This window comes from Notamacropus eugenii, chromosome 6 (assembly GCF_028372415.1).
Source record: "Notamacropus eugenii isolate mMacEug1 chromosome 6, mMacEug1.pri_v2, whole genome shotgun sequence".
NCBI lineage: Eukaryota > Metazoa > Chordata > Mammalia > Diprotodontia > Macropodidae > Notamacropus > Notamacropus eugenii.
In genome coordinates, this window is record NC_092877.1 from 154023325 (window position 1) to 154039566 (window position 16242).

The 16242-nt window shown below is 36.6% G+C and overlaps 1 protein-coding gene across 8 annotated transcripts in view; it reads right to left on the minus strand.

Moving 5' to 3' along the window:
• The window catches only part of MAP9 (microtubule associated protein 9), an 89939-nt gene that overhangs the window by 47210 nt on the left and 26487 nt on the right, over positions 1-16242 (minus strand). For all 8 annotated transcript variants that reach the window (XM_072621337.1, XM_072621335.1, XM_072621334.1 and 5 more), the window contains 6 exons: positions 15609-15664; positions 13681-13810; positions 8080-8169; positions 5379-5537; positions 5053-5198; positions 4003-4135 (listed from right to left, as the gene is read on the minus strand). In XM_072621337.1, the coding sequence (XP_072477438.1) occupies positions 4003-4135; positions 5053-5198; positions 5379-5537; positions 8080-8169; positions 13681-13810; positions 15609-15664 (714 nt within the window). The remainder of the gene's footprint in view (positions 1-4002; positions 4136-5052; positions 5199-5378; positions 5538-8079; positions 8170-13680; positions 13811-15608; positions 15665-16242) is intronic.

A 16242-nucleotide genomic window follows, 5' to 3' on the forward strand; every position in this document is an offset into this window, starting at 1 on the left:
AGCAAAACTGAGTATAATACTTCAGGGGAAAAAATGGTCTTTCAATGAAATAGAGGACTTTCAAGCATTCTTGATGAAAAGACCAGAGCTGCAAAGAAAATTTGACTTTCAAACACAAGAATGAAGAGAAGCATGAAAAGGTAAACAGTAAAGAGAAGTCATAAGGGACTTACTAAAGTTGAACTGTTTACATGGAAAGACAATATTTGTAACTCTTGGAACTTTTCAGTATCTGGGTAGTTGGTGGGATTACACACACACACACACACACACACACACACACACACACACACACACACACACAAGGAAGGAATAAAATGCACACTCATTTTGGTATGAAAACCTATCTTACAATACAGGAAAGTGGGGGAGAAGGGGATAAGCAGGGTGGGAGGGATGATGGAAAGGAGGGCAATGGGAGGAGGGAGCAATTTGAAGTCAACACTCTTGGGGAGGGACAGGATCAAAAGAGAGAACAGAAGCAATGGGGGGCAGGATAGGATGGAGGGAAATATAGTTAGTCTTTCACAACACGACTATTATGGAAGTCATTTGCAGAACTACACAGATATAACCTATACTGAATTGCTTGCCTTCCCAAAGGGAATGGGTGGGGAGGGAGAGTTGAAGAGAAGTTGGAACTCAAAGTTTTAGGAACAACTGTCGAGTGCTGTTCTTGCTACTAGGAAATAAGAAATACAGAGGTAATCGGGCATAGAAAGTTATCTGGCCTACAAGACAAAAGAGAAGATGAGGACAAGGGAAGGGGGGATGATAGAATAGAGGGCAGATTGGTGATAGAGGCAATCAGAATGCTCAGTGTTTTGGGGTGAGGGGAGGGGACAAATGGGGAGAAAATTTGGAACCCAAAATTTTGTGAAAATGAATGTTATTAAAAGTTAAATAAATAAATTTTAAAAAAAAAAGAAAGCAGCTTAGACAACGGACTGGGTGTGTGGTGTGAGTAAGATGGGGAAGCTGGGGTGGCCTCAGTGATGTGACCCTCCCGGACCCTTCCTTCAACATTGTCTCTCCTTTCCCTCACAAACACAACAGCAGATGCTGCTTTTGTCCTTGCACTCATGCTGTTCTCTAAATCTCTAATTTCCTTTTCTTTCCTCTGTACTTGACCCCAATCCTATCTATCACTCAAGGCCCAGTTTAAATCCCTACTCCTCTATGAAAGACTTTTTCTAACTATCTGATGTAGGACAGAAAAGATGCATAAGAAATAAGACTTAACCTGTAGCAGCTTACAATCTAGTAATTCAATTTAACTTAACTGAACATACATGAGACATCTCTTAGGTAGAAGGCACTGTGCTCAGTGCTAATGAAGACATGTGGTCACCCATGGCATGAGGGCTAAATGTTTCAGGAATTTAGAAGGAATAAAAATCACTTTCGTTAGGACAGAGCAGCTAGGTGGTGCAGTACATAGAGTACCCTGCCTAGAGTAAGGAGTTCAAAGCTGGTCTCAGATACCTAGGTAAGTCACTTAACAGCTTCCTCAACTGTAAAAGGAGCTACAGAAAGAAATGGCAAACTACTCCAGTATCTTTGCCAAGAAAACCCCAAATGCAACCATGGAGAGTCAGACATGACTGAAAAGTGACTGAACAACAACAACAAAACTGGTTAGAAATCAGATCAAGAGAAATGGTGCGGAGGGTTACTGAAGGCAGCATGAACAAAGGCACTGGCAGAGTTAAGCACAAAAGCAGGTTTGAAGGACAGTGAATAGACCAGTTTAGCCGGAGTATAAGTATCTTTGATCGTAGTAGGGGGAGATTAATCTCATAAGGATTTATTTTTCTGGAGCACACTGGGCTGTAAATCCCAAACTGAGGAGTTTTTACTTTATTTATACTTCAAAGTCAAATGGGAAACTGCTGCACATTTTGAGCAGCATAGTATCAAAGTTGCCTTTTTGAAATACTAATTTAAAGGTTTAGATAAAAAGTTGAAAGGGGAAGAACATGTAGGTTAAGAATGAGGTTTAAATTCTGATTTTAAAAAACGGACAGCTAGAATCTATTTTGAAGAAATTGTTGATGGGATTTTAAAACTGATTGGATTTAGCAATAAAGTGTATAGAAAAAATTTTAAATGACTCTGTGGTCTTGAAGCTGAGAAGATGGTTGCTACTATTCACGAAAAGAGAAAAGATGTTTAGTTTTAGACCTAGTTAGATTGGTGTGATGGAAAATCCAGGAAGAAATGGTTGAAAAGGGGACTAAAGCACCCAACTTCATTCACTATTCTTACCTTCCCATAAATTTTAATCTTCTCTCTACAGTTTCTTCTTTCTCCTCTACATACAACTATGCAAAAGCATCACTTATCCTAAAACAGTCTTCCCTAAATTCATCAAGCTAACATCATCTTCTTTCAAACTGAACTGCCTTATGGCATAGTCTACAAGAGTCTACACCTGCTAGGTACAATTCCTCCCAACCCACTCACTTGTAAATCCTTTGCAATTTGATTTCTAGCACTAGCACTCCTATTCTAGCACTTAAATGGAATTGTTGTCTTCAAGGTTAACAAAATTTCAAGTCAAAAATCCAATGGCTTTTTCCATATACTGGTCCATCTCAATATCCTTGCACTATCTCATACTACAGATTGCAGTTTACTTGAAAACTGTTTCCTTAGTTTCAGTTACCCTGAACTTTCCTGGCCCTAACTCCAGATTAGGAGATTGAATGTTCCATTAGGGTTCATGTTACTGCTAATAGTAAAGGGGATCAAACACTGGATTTGCAGTCAAAGAACCTGAATTTGAATCCTGTCTTTGGTTTACTTTTATGTGCCCTTCAGCAGGGCGCTTGCCTTATAAAATAACAGAAGGTCTCTAAGATCTCTTTCAGCTTTAAATATTCTTTACTCCTGTTTTTTTTAATAATCTGTCTTTTTTCCTATCTCCTCAATATAAGTTTTTTTATGTTGTTTTTATTGGTGGCTTTTTTTTTCTTTTTACACCCATTCCTTATGCCATTAAAAAACCCCAAACTCCCTCCTACTGCTTTGGCTTCAACATATCTGTGGATTACTCCCAAAATTTGTTCTTGCTTCCTGGATATCTGTGTCTTGTGTCTTTGACTGAACAGATCTTAGGCTGGATAGACCTTCCTCCTCAGTCTCTCTAATTCAGAATTTCTGAGTTTCTATTGATATTATTGTCATTGCCATCATTGATGACCTGGGCTCAAAACCTTGGAGCAGCCTTTGACTTCTTGTTCTAGCTTCTCGATTACCAAATGGTACAAATTCCTTAGGTTGGCACACAAAGCAGTCTGTGATCTGGCTCCAACCTACCTTTCCATTCTTAAGCTCTACTGCTTCCCTACTTTCCAAACAACATGGATTCCCCTTGTGCATTTTACCTTTGCCCCTTCTGGTCTTCAACCTGAAACCCAGTTCCCTCTGTCTATGTCAAAAGCCTACTAATCTTTTAGCATTACCTCAAGTGTCAGCTCTCCATGATGATGCCTGTCCTGAGCCCAGCAACCATAATGTGCATTATTGATCTTTGTATTCCCCATGGGACCTGAGATAACTGCTTATATGCTGTGACACAATCCATATGTGTTTTTTCCTGCTCAAATTTTTTTGAGAATGCTTAGCCTGGATGTCTGGTTTTTGGCTCCAATATATTCTAGCCTATAATCCTATTATCTTTGTAGATGTCTCAGCTCCTACTCTCCCTCCTAGGTAAGAGCTTATCCTATCAAAGAGATCATATTATATGAAACCCCACCCTAGAACTGTGTATAAACAGTTAAGTGCTTAATAAATCTAGAAATGAATGGGAGGCAAATATTTGTCAAGTAAAACTGCACATTCCCAAATGCCAATTATGATGCTAAAAAAACATGAAACATTAATAAATTCACTTGCTTATTAATTTGACATGATAACATGATCATTACAAACGAAAAGTTGAGAAATGTGCCTATTAAAAAATAACAAAACAGAAGTGTATTAAAGAATACATACCAGCCACCTTTCATATTCATTAACTGCCAATTTGTCTTTATCTTCTTTTTCAACCCTTTTTATTTCTTGCTTTTTTCTTTCATTTATTTTCTCTTTCATCTTCTGCCTGATGAGAAAGTCCTTCTGTTCATGCCTATTATTACAGGATAAAAAAATGAAATATTACAAGGAGAATACAAGAATTTCCAAAGTACACTTTTTTCTTGCTTTTCATTTGCCTTGTCATATATTTATAGAGTATATATGTGTGCATATATACACACATGTATATGCGCACACATATCTGTATATTCATATGTATATACAGACATGTTTAATTAAGTTGTTTGAAATCAAGAATTTATTAAAAACCTATTAAATTTAGAAATATTAATAAATCATTATTTTCACTGTACTTTAAGGACTATAAAATGTTTTCTTCAAAACACCACTATGTGGACATTAGGTCCTGCAAGAATTAATAGCTAAAAGCCTTAGCTTACAGACGAAAGGAGTAAATCTGTGAAAGATTAACTGATCTGACCAAGACTGGACAAAGAGTAAATCTCCCAACCAAGATTCACACCAAATGTGCCTAACTCTTCTCACAAGATGATACTATGTCTATTTATTTCTGAGAAGTTTTAAAACTATCTTTTCATCAAAGACCCCCTCTGATGCCACACTGTGGCATATGAATGACCCAAGTTCTCAAAAGCTACAAGAAGGGAAGCTCTTATATGAGTAGTGCAGAGGAAAGCCTCTGTAGAAGTCAGAGGATTGGAGTCTGAATCTCAACTCTTGTTGTTCCCTATTTGACCTACAGCTCATCACTTGACCAAATTAAAGATTCCAGAGTTTCCTTGCAACTCTCTGTATGGTTTTATCTACATGACTCATGAGCACTGCAATGTAAAAAACGATTCTTAGTCGAACAGCTTTTTGGTGTTGGCTGCCCCTGAAGGTCATCTACCGAGTGATAGAGAGGAAGTACTTTCAAATGAAAAGAAATCAAAAATTCCAGAAATACTGAAGTATTTTAAAACTAATAAAATATTTAACAGACTTTACCATTTTTCAACTGCTGATAAATTGTCTTTTATCTTTTCAGCATAATATTCTTCCTCTTTCTTTTTCTTTGCTCTTTCATATTCTCTCTCCTTTTTGTTTTTCTCTTTAAGGTATTCCAACTTTTTCTCTTTCCATTTTTCAAAAGCCTAAAAAAATTAGAAATATTTCCTTACTCTTTAAACATGACATAGCTTGCCTTTTCCTAGTCTTTATTTTCCAAAATGTATTCTATGCGCTAAAACACAACTGTAGTGTGAGAAATTTTCATCATTAATTTTGATAGAGTGACTAAAATTCAATCTCATGAAAGCTAACTGCTTCATTACTTTTTGGGCTTCTCCTTTCTTCTCAGCATTCTCCTCTTCAATTTGCCTCATTTTTTTCTCCTCAAGTTTCTTTTTGGCTGCCATTTTCTTAGCTTCCTTTTCTTTCATGGCTTTCCAGGCTTCAAAAGATGCTGATGCTTCTTCTTTCTTGGCCCCTTTCTTTTTTGGGGAGAGGGAAGGAGGTGGGGACAGAGAAGAGGAAGTGATTGGGGTGAGATAAATGCATGCATTTGATACAGCTTTTATCATTTGTCACACTTGGATTTTTTAAATAAGGAATTAATTTAAAATTACTATGGCAAGTCAATTATTGGAGAAGTAATTTGTACGTTTTATAGCCTGACATACCTCTTAACAGGATAAATGTTCCAAAGGCCAAATTGTACTTGATCTCAATTATGGGAGCCCTGAACTTCTGCTGAAATAAATAGTAAGCAGCATGCTAAATAATACTGGAAAATGTTGAACTCATAATAAAAGAGGTCAGTGGGTATAGTTTATGACAATGTCAATATTCCTAAGAACGTACGTATAACGGGAGTGGGGAGAGCAAAAGCATTATGCGAAACCTTACTGCTAAGGAGGCAACTAGGAAGTCCAAGTGGCCACACCATATGGATACAATGATGTTACTTCATTTGCCTTCATATGAGATTAAGATCCTCTATTTTCTGTAACATATTGGGAGTATTTTAATGTCATGTTCATCACAACTGACTGAATGGTGGGTGTGTGTGTGCTCGTCCTTCATTGCCAAAGAAGACCATGTCATCAGAGAAATAATGACATGACTTGCACTTGACCTTGTTTTGAGTGAGAGAGGACTGTGCAGGTCACCAGTCTCACTTCTCCTTCAGAGCCACCTGAATCCAGTGACCAGATATCCACCAGGATGACTGGACATGACCCAGGATGAGGCAACTGGGGTTAAGTGACTTGACCAAGGTCACACAGCTAGTGAATGTTAAGTGTCTGCGGAGAGATTTGAACTCAGGTCCTACTGACTCCTGCACTGGTTCTCTATCCACCGTACCACCTAGCTGCCCCAACTGAATGCTTAGGTACTAGTTCAATAACTATTGTGCAAGTCAGGTACAAAATAGGCTCCAAATAAAAGAGGGTGATTAAAATTTGTGTGACATGGTCTGTGGAGTGTTCAAATAAAAATCATTTTCTAGGAAGTATCTTCATACAGTCTGGTATTTAATACTAAGTCCATTTTCCCAGTTCAGCTGTCATTCCATCTATGAGACATGCAATCATAAGAAGACTATTTTAAGTTCCTGTACTGATTCTGCTCCTGAATGTCCTGTGTCTGTTGTCAGTTTTCACCTAGCTTTTACCCTGTCACACTGCTACTCTCTTTGCTGGGGTCCTGGCTTCTTACACCCTAACTCCCTGTATTGGTCCTTTGTCAATCATCCTGGAGGTCAGTGGTGGCCACTCAATGGTGTCTACACTGCTGGTGTGAGCTACCAGTGTAGTTGTCTTCTCTGATCCTATCTCCTAATGACTTTTGTTCTAATTCCACAGTACTTTCTTTGTTCTGATCTACAGTTTGTTTGAGTGTGTTCAAATTCTAGTCTTGTCACTTCAGTCCTATGCTTCACTCACTTGACCTTGACATGGCTTCTAGATGCTCACCTCAGCCTGGAAATTCCCTATACATACCCTTTTATCCTGCTCTCTCAGACTGACCGCGGTTATCCTAGTTCTAACTTCATGCCTGCCTAAATGTTCCTTTGCTACTTAATGGTCTTGACCATAGGGAAAAAAACGCAAGACTTAGCAACTTGTTATATTACAGTCGACTAAGTTTCACCTTAAAGAAGCATATAACAACTGTCTGAAAGCTGTGCTTTCTCAGGAGCTCTCCTGTGTTAGGGCTTATATTCTGTGAAAAGAAGGGAATAACGTGGAACTTTCTAGAGCTGAGATTAAGATCTGGAGTACCTTGGAGAGCCAATCAAGTTGAAGCTATTTTCAGTGTGCTAGTCTTCTAGACAGGCAGCTAGGTGGCACAGTAGATAGCCTGGAAATCAGGAAGACTCATCTTCCTGAGTTCAAATCTGGCCTTAGACACTGGCTGTGTAGCCCTATGCAAGTCACTTAACCCTGTTTCCTTCAGTTTCCTTGTATGTAAAATGAGCTGGAGAAGGAAATGGCAAACCACTCTGCCAAGAAAACCCCAAATGAGGCCACAAAGTGTCAGACACAACTGAAAATGACTAAACAACAAAATGTTCTGTGGAACAACTATATTGGAGCACATAAAGAACCCATCGGTGTAGAATAAAACCTCTAAAGTAACTGGACTAGACTTGTCACTGTGAGGATAATTCTACAAAATACTGAACTCTGCTGCTTTACAACTTTAAGCATAGTTCTATAGGTGATCCAAAAGGCCCTGATGCACTTTAATAAAACAAAAACCAAACCTCATTCATGTAACCTGTCCTTGATGATAAGCTTCCACATAAGTCTTATGATGAATTGGAAAAAAAAATTTTTATTAAATGATGTGAAGTTAAAGTGGTTGATTTTACTCTTGGAACTAATACTGTCAAAGTTAGCACCATAGCACTGCTACTCAACACATCTCTAAGCATAAATGTAGAAAGCAGTGCCTTTATCCATAACTTAGACATAAAACTGGATACTCTTCACAAGTTCATTTATTATTATACATTTTTCTAGATACCTGTTCATTTTGTATTCTTAAATTTTCAGCTTCATTCTTTTTAATCCTTTGAAGTTCTTGAAAACATAAATTCTTCTTTACAAGCCAATCCTATAAAAGCAAGGGGGAAAAAAAACACTATGTGATTCAAAGTTTCCCAAAAGAATATGGCTTTTTAAAATCTTATTTAATTTTTTCCCAATTACATATAAAAAGGATTTTAACATTCTTTTTTACTTCAAATTTTGAGTTCCAAACTCTCTCTCCCCTGCCCCCATTCAGACGGCAGCAATCTGACATAGGGTTAAACATGTATAGTCATGCAAAACACATTTTCCATGCAACTCATTTTGTAAGAGAAAACACAGGGGGAAAAGAACAAGAAAAATAAATAAAGAAAAAGTATCTTTGATTTGCAGCCAGTTCTGTCTGGAAATGGATAGTACCTTTCATCATAAGTCTTACCAAATCATCTTGGAATATGGCTGAGAATAGCTAATTTATTCATAATAGATCATCATACAATACTGATGTTACTGTGTACAGTGTTCTGGATCTGCTCATTTCACATTTCATCAATTCATATAAGTCTTTCCAAGTTTTTCTGAGACCATCCTGCTCATTACTTTGTAAAGCACAACAGTACTCCATCACAATCATATAAAACAACTTGTTCAGCCATTCCCCAATTGATGGATAACCCCTCAATTTCCAAGTGCTTTACCACCAGGAAAAGAGTTACTATAATATTTTTGCACACATAGGTCCTTTTTCTTTTTTTTTCTCTTTGAGACAAAGATGTAGTACTGGTGTTGCTGAATCAAAGGATATGCATGATTTTATAGCCATTTGGGCATAGTTCCATATTACTTTCGAGAATGGTTGAATCAGTAATAGTATATTAGTGTTTTAATGTTTCCACATGCCCTCCAATATTTATCATTTCCTTTTCTGTCAAATTAGATAATCTGACTTGTGTGAGGTAGTAGCTCAGAGTTGCTTTAATTTTCATTTCTCTCATTAATAGTGATTTACAGCATTTTTATGACTATAGATACCTTTGATTACTTTGTCTGAATACTTCCTGTTCATATACTTTGACCATTTATTGATTGAGGAATGGCTCCTATATCTATAAATTTGACTCAGCTTTCTATAGGTTTGGGTAATGAAGACTATTAATTAAATTCAGTGAATTAAATTAATTTGATAAATTAAATTAGTGCTTAAATTCACTGTAATTATTTCATAGTAGTGATTGCCAATTATGTGTTTCCCTTCATTCTATTTTCCCCATTTATTCTTCTCTGCCTCTCAAAAATGCTTTGCTTCTGACTTTTACCTCCCCCAAACTGCCCTCATTTCTATCGCCTCCTCCTCTCCCTTTTCTTATCCCCTTCCCTTTCTACTTTCCTACATAGTACCATAGATTTCTACACCCAATTCAGTGTGTATATTATTCCCTCTTGTAGACAGTTCCAGTAAGAGTAAGGTTTATATGCTCCTCTTTCTTTCCCCCATTTTCCCCTTCCACTGTAAAATCTTTCAGGCTTCTTTTATGTTAATTTATCCCATTTTACCTCTCCTTTTCCCTTTCTTCCAGTGTACACTTCTTTATCATCCCTTAATTTTATTTTTTTAGATAATCACACTATTTCAATTCAACTCACATTCTGCTTTCTATGTATATACTTCTTCTGACTGCCCTAATAATGAGAAAGTTTTAAGGTGTTATAAATATCATTTTCCCATGCAGGAAATTAGATGATTTAGTTACCAAATCCCTTGATTTCTCTTTCCTGTTTACCTTTCTAATGCTTCTTTTGCATTTTGTACTTCAAAGTCAAATTTTCTGTTGTGCTCTGCTCTTTTCATCAGGAATTCTTGAAAGTCCTTTATTTAACTGAATGTCCATTTTTTTTCCTCTGAAGGACTATACTCAGCGTTGCTGGGCAGGTGATTTTTGGTTGTAATCCTAGCTCTTTTGCCTTTCAGAATATCATATTCCAAGACCTGCAATCCTTTAAAGTAGAAGCTGCAAAGTCTTGTGTTATCCTGACTATGGCTCCACATTTGAATTGTTTCTTTTTGGATGCTTACAATGTTTTCTCCTTGATCTGGGAGGTCTGGAATTTATCTATAATATTTCTGGGAGTTTTCACTTTGGGATTTCTTTTGGGAGATGATCAGTAGATTTTTTTCAATTTCTATTCTACCCTTTGGTTCTAGAATTTCAGGGCAATTTTCTTTGATAATTTCTTGAAAGATGATGTCTAAGATCTTTTTTTTTGGATCATGCCTTTCAGATAGTCTAGTAATTCTTAAATTATCTCTTCTGGATCTATTTTCCAGGTCAGTGTTTTTCCAATGAGGTATTTCACATTTTCTTCTAATTTTTCAGTCTTTTGAGTGTTTCTTAATGCCTCACAAAATCATTACTTTCCACCTGCCCAATTCTAACCTTTAAGGAATTATTTTCCTAAGGGAGCTTTGGTTTCTTCTTTTCCATTTGGCCAATTCTGCTTTCCAGGCATTCCTCTCTTCACTGGATCTTTGTACCTCTTTCACCATTTGGCCTATTCTGTTTTAAAGTGCTGTTTTCTGTTTCTTTTTAAATAATTATTTTATTTGTTTTCAGTGTTCTATAGTCACTTCCATATATCTTAGATTTTTCCCCCTCCTTCTCCAAGAGGGTTTGCAGCGTTTTATAGCTTCTACACATACATTCCTATTAAATACAATTTCACCATGGTCATGTTGAATAGAAGAATTAAAATGAATGAACATGAACATGAAACAAAACATAACACAAAATAAAATGGTCTGCTTCATTCTGCAATCCAGTTCTGTACTTCTTTCTCTGGATGTGGAAAGCATTTTGCCTCAAAGGTCCACTGGGAATTTTTTAGGTCTTTGCATTGCTGTGAAGGGCTAAGTCTATCAGAAAAATTCCTCCCACACTGTGGTTGTTGCTGTGTACAAGGTTCTCCTGATTCCGTTCCTTTTGCTCAGCATCAATTCATATATCTCCTTCCGGGCCTCTCTGAAGTCTTCCTGTTCATCATTTCTCATAGCACAACAGTATTCCATTACATTCATATACCACAACTTCTACAGCCATTCCCCAATTGATGGGCATCCCTTTCATTTCCACTTTTTGGCCACCACAAAGAGAGCTACCATAAATATTTTTGTACATGTGGGACCCTTTCCCATTTTTATGGTCTTTTTGGGATACACTCCTAGAAGCAATATTGCTGGGTCAAAGGGTATGCACAGTTTTATAGCCCTTTGGGCATAGTTCCAAATTGCTCTCCAGAATGGTTAGATCAGCTCACAGCTCCACCAACAATGAATTAGTGTTCCAACTCTCCCACATCTTCTCCAGCATTTATCATCTTCTTATTTTGTCACGTTAGCCAATCTGATAGGTGTGATGTGGTACCTCAGAGTTGTTTTGATTTGCATGTCTCTAATCAATAGTGGTTTAGAGCATTTGTATAGATAGCTTTAATTTCTTCCTCTGAAAACTGCCTGTTCACATCCTTTTTATCAATTGAGGAATAAAGTGTTATTTTCTTCCGTGTTTTTGTGCTTCCTTTACCAAGATGTTGACTCTTTTTTTCATGATTTTCTTGTATCACTATCATTTCTCTTTCCAATTTCTTCTCTACCTCTCTTTACTTGATTTTAAAAATCCTTTTTGAGCTCTTCTATGACCTGAGACCAATTCATATTTTTCACTGACGCTTTTGCATGCAGGAATTTTGACTTTGTTGTCTTCTTCTGACTGTGTGTTTTGAGCTTCCTTATTACCATAATTACTTTCTGTGATAAGAATATTTTTTCTGTTTGCTTATTTTCCAGGTTATTTCTTGACTTCTAACTCTTTGCTAAAGTGGGGCTCTGCTTCCAAAGTCCCAAACTTCAAGGTTTTTGTGCAGCTATTTTCAGAGGTAATTCTGGGGATCTCTATGTTTCTGGCTTTTCCAAGGTGGTATGATCTAGGGAGAGGTGTATTTATTACCTCTCTTGTACTGAGCACTGATTTGTGATTGACCCCAAGCATTCTTTTCAACCTGGAACTGTGAACAGTCCCCTGTGGCCACAAGCTCTGTTGTGTTAGTGTTCCTCTTTGCACTGGAACTAAGAACCAGGACTGTGACCCAGGCAATACAACAGAGTCCTGCCTCTGGTGCCAGCAAAGGGACCCCGTAAATCTCCTTCTGACCCATTGTCCAATCCTCTTACCATCGGTGGGATAAGAGGTCTGGAAACTACCACTGATTCAGTCATCTCAAGGCCTGCTCCTGGTATGCTGGGCACACCTGGACTGTGTGCCTCTCTCAGTCTGGTGCAACAGACTTTTCCTGCCAACCTTCTAAGTTGTCCTGGGTTGGAAACACTCAAATCTTTTTGTGGGTTCTACCATTCTAGAATTTGATAGTCATTATTTAAAGGTACTTGGTGAGATTTGGGGGAGATCTCAGGCCTGCCTTACTCCACCATCTTGGCTTCACCTCAAACATGGTTTTTTAATCAGTATATTTTGAAAATATCTTAACATATAAGCATTTTAATCTTTCACTCATGCAAAACCAGCTGTTTAAATATACCATATGTATAGATTCTAATTATACTTGAAAGCATGGTGGTAAGTGGTTCCTACATTCTACAATGTTACTTCAAACAAACAAACCCCTTATAGGAGGAAAAGAAAATGATGACACTAGATCACCTCAAGGTAGATGTTAAGTCTTTAGCAGAAATTCTAAACCTGGGAATCCACAGACGGATCAATTATATAGTGTTAATGAACTTGAATGGGAAAATAATTACCTCTTCTATTTCAATATTATTAATTTCATTTGTAATCCTATATTTTTAAAAATAATGTTCTAAGAAAGGATCCACAGGCTTTACTAGACAGTCAAAGGAGTTCATAACACAAAAAGATTAAGAACTCTAGTCTATGTAATTTAGTGTAATGTTTCACCTATTGCTACAAAAAAGGTAGGTAGCAATTAAGAACAGATATATTTTCATACATTTATATATACATAAATAGATATAAAATGTCTTTCTTCCTTATAAATAGGAGGAATACAGTGTCAATTTATATTCAAATGAATTGTAACATACTTCTGTCTCTGAAATTCTAGTAGTTCCTTAAAATGTTTAAAGTTCTACACCAAAAAGGGGACAAATTCCTTTTTGAGAATTAGTAACAAGCTAGGAAACTTTATTTTTCCATGAAAAATGAGAGCAGCTTTAATTTAAGACACACTGTTCGAAAATTTATATGTACACTCTGGACATAAATTCTGAAGTAGAGGCCCATGCAGATTGTATATGACAATAATCTATTTAAAATGTAATGTATTCTGGTGTATTTTTTGGCTCTTCTTCTTGATACCTCTTCCTTCCTCTGCCCACTTAAAGTCATTCTAAAAAAAGAATCATTTCAATTTGCCATGTGGCTAGTGAATAACCTGGCTGCTCACCAAGTGTGAATGGAAATCTTTTCTGAAAAAAAATTAACACTTATGTCCTTGCCAAGTTAATTTTTTCTTCTGAAAAACTAAATATTCTGATGTTCCTTTTCATTTATTATTATCTTACCTGATAAACAGCTGCCCGTATGGAATCAGCTTTGTCAAGCTCTGGGCTCTGCTTGTGTGAAGGTTTCTGGTCCAAGATCTTTAAAGTCCCCAGATACTGGGAAGATGCAGTTGTAGGCAGAGGTTTTTTCCTAAAAGGAGATTTTTCTAAGAATTCAAAAGATCCCAATGGATCAAGATAAAACTATGAAATTCTAGTTTACAGAAGGTCAGAATTTGCATTTATTATAGCTGATGAAATTTAAATGTGTCTTACATGAAAACAACCTAATTATGACAAATTAACACTCTCCTAAGGTAGCTTTATTTGGATGATACAATCAAAATTTAGATTAACTAAATAAACAAAACAGATTTGGGGCAAGGTAGGTATTTCATAATTAGAAGACTTAAAATTTAGCAGAATTTGGGGATTTAGCACATCTTGTCCAGGGCTTTCCCTCTTTCAATTACTTCCAATTCATTCTGTATACAGCTTGCTTTGCACATATTTGTCTGCAGGTTGTGTCCCTCATTAGACTGTCTGTCTGTATCCTCAGCACTTCGCACAGTACCTGACACATATAAGATGCATAGTAAATGTAGATTAATTGATTAACATTGGCTAGACCTGACAAATGAATAAATTATTCATTTGGACATAAGGTCAAAAGGTAGTATTTGTGTGCTATTGTAATGAATTGTTAAGATTTGCAGATATTAAGACATTAAGAGTGTAGTTTTCAAATTGGGAAGACTTGGGTTCACATTCCATCTCTGACACAGTCAAACTAAAAGGCCCTGGGCAAGTCACGTACCGTTTCTATGTGCCTCAAACCACTCCTTAGAATTTATCTACAAAAACACAGATTTGTGTCAGTAGAGAGCATTCCCACATCATGTGGTCTCCTTGCTGACAAAATAATAGATCCTTTGCAACTTTTCATACAAACAGGAAACTGGTAGGTAAGGAGGAGGGTGGGGGCAGAGAGGAGAATTGGGAGAGAGTTCTACTTTACTTATGACATGTTTAAGAAGAAAATAAAATGGCTAGCATTCCTTTGCTAATGTTGATAATTTGTGCATTTTTATTTATGCATTTTTGAATGATTTATAAATGTCAATTTGGGCAAACAGCCCCATATAGGGGTGCAGACTTTTGCGACTCTGATTGGATGCCAGAAATTGTTCTAGATGAGCTCTTTAATGAGACAAAGTTGTACTTCACACACAGCAAAGCAAGTTAAGACAAATGTCAGAGACCAAGACAACTGGTTATGTGCTGGAACTTTTGCTGTCCTTGCAGTCGTTAAAGTTCTAAGTGTCTTTATCTTTTTAACTGACCACTGGGATCTTTGCAGGGATGGAGAGAAAGAGAGAGGAATCTTTTCTTTATTGTTTTAATTTTTATTCTGAATTTGTGAGACCTGTTTACCATGGGATATTCTACCAGGAGTACATAAAACTATTAACAAGCTGCAAGAAGCTGATGAACTATAGCAGACTGAGAAAGAGGGAAAGGTGTCATTTGTGACGGCCAAATGAGCGGTGAATATGAAGCTTGTAATCCCCAGACATAAAAGGAAACCTTCTGGTCTGGGGCAAGGAGAAGGAAAAAACTTTCCTCATATGCAAGACGAGGAAGCTAGTTCTCTAAAGTCTTTTCCTGATCTAAATTCTAAGATGGGATGAAATATAACTGCGAGAGACAATCCTGAGCACATGAAATGCTATAAAACCACTCTCAGTACCACAATACCAAGAAGGTACTTTAGTAACTATGAAAATGTTTTCTGCACTTTCTATTGAGAGATGGTTCTCTATGGGAACATATCTCTGATTCTATAATAAAAGTCAATGAGACAATCATATTTACTTCACAAAAATAAAATATATAGTCAACTTTACTAGAATGTCAATGCATAAATGAGATATTTATATTTTTATTACCTGATTGATTTTGCTCTTTTAGATGTTTTCTTCATATTCTTATCTTCATTATTTTTCTTTTAAATAGAAAAAATACATTGTATAGGCAGCTACATAATTATTTCACAATTATGATTAGAAATCAGATGAAAATTACATACAATATGGCAAATATGAGAAATGTGCAAGTTATTTTTTTCAACATACTGGCTCAAATTCACCTGATTAAATAAATCCTCTATGAGCTTTACTTTCTGCCATTGCCAAATTCTACCCTCTAAAAACACTGCTAAAGCTCTAGCAAATCCCCAAATGGTTTTTACTTTACGAGTTGTAGGTGGAGCAATGAGGTCCTGAAAATAAAATGGAAGTAAAGGGGAACTAGGGTTTATCTCCCTTAGCTACAAGTAGCTATATCTAATGCTCTAAGATAAAAGCCTGACTGGTGACCACAAGAGGACTCTGGGAAATGTTACGTGAAAGGTAAGTTTATCTCTTACTTTCTGCTAACAAGAAATACCTCTGCAGTGTCAGAAATGAGGGACTTTTCTCTACACAAATAAATGTCAAGCTTCTATTTTTAGGTCTTTTATTTGGGTAACTGGTACACATGGCTAAATGCAGCCTTTCTTTATTCTTAAGGTACTATAATTAT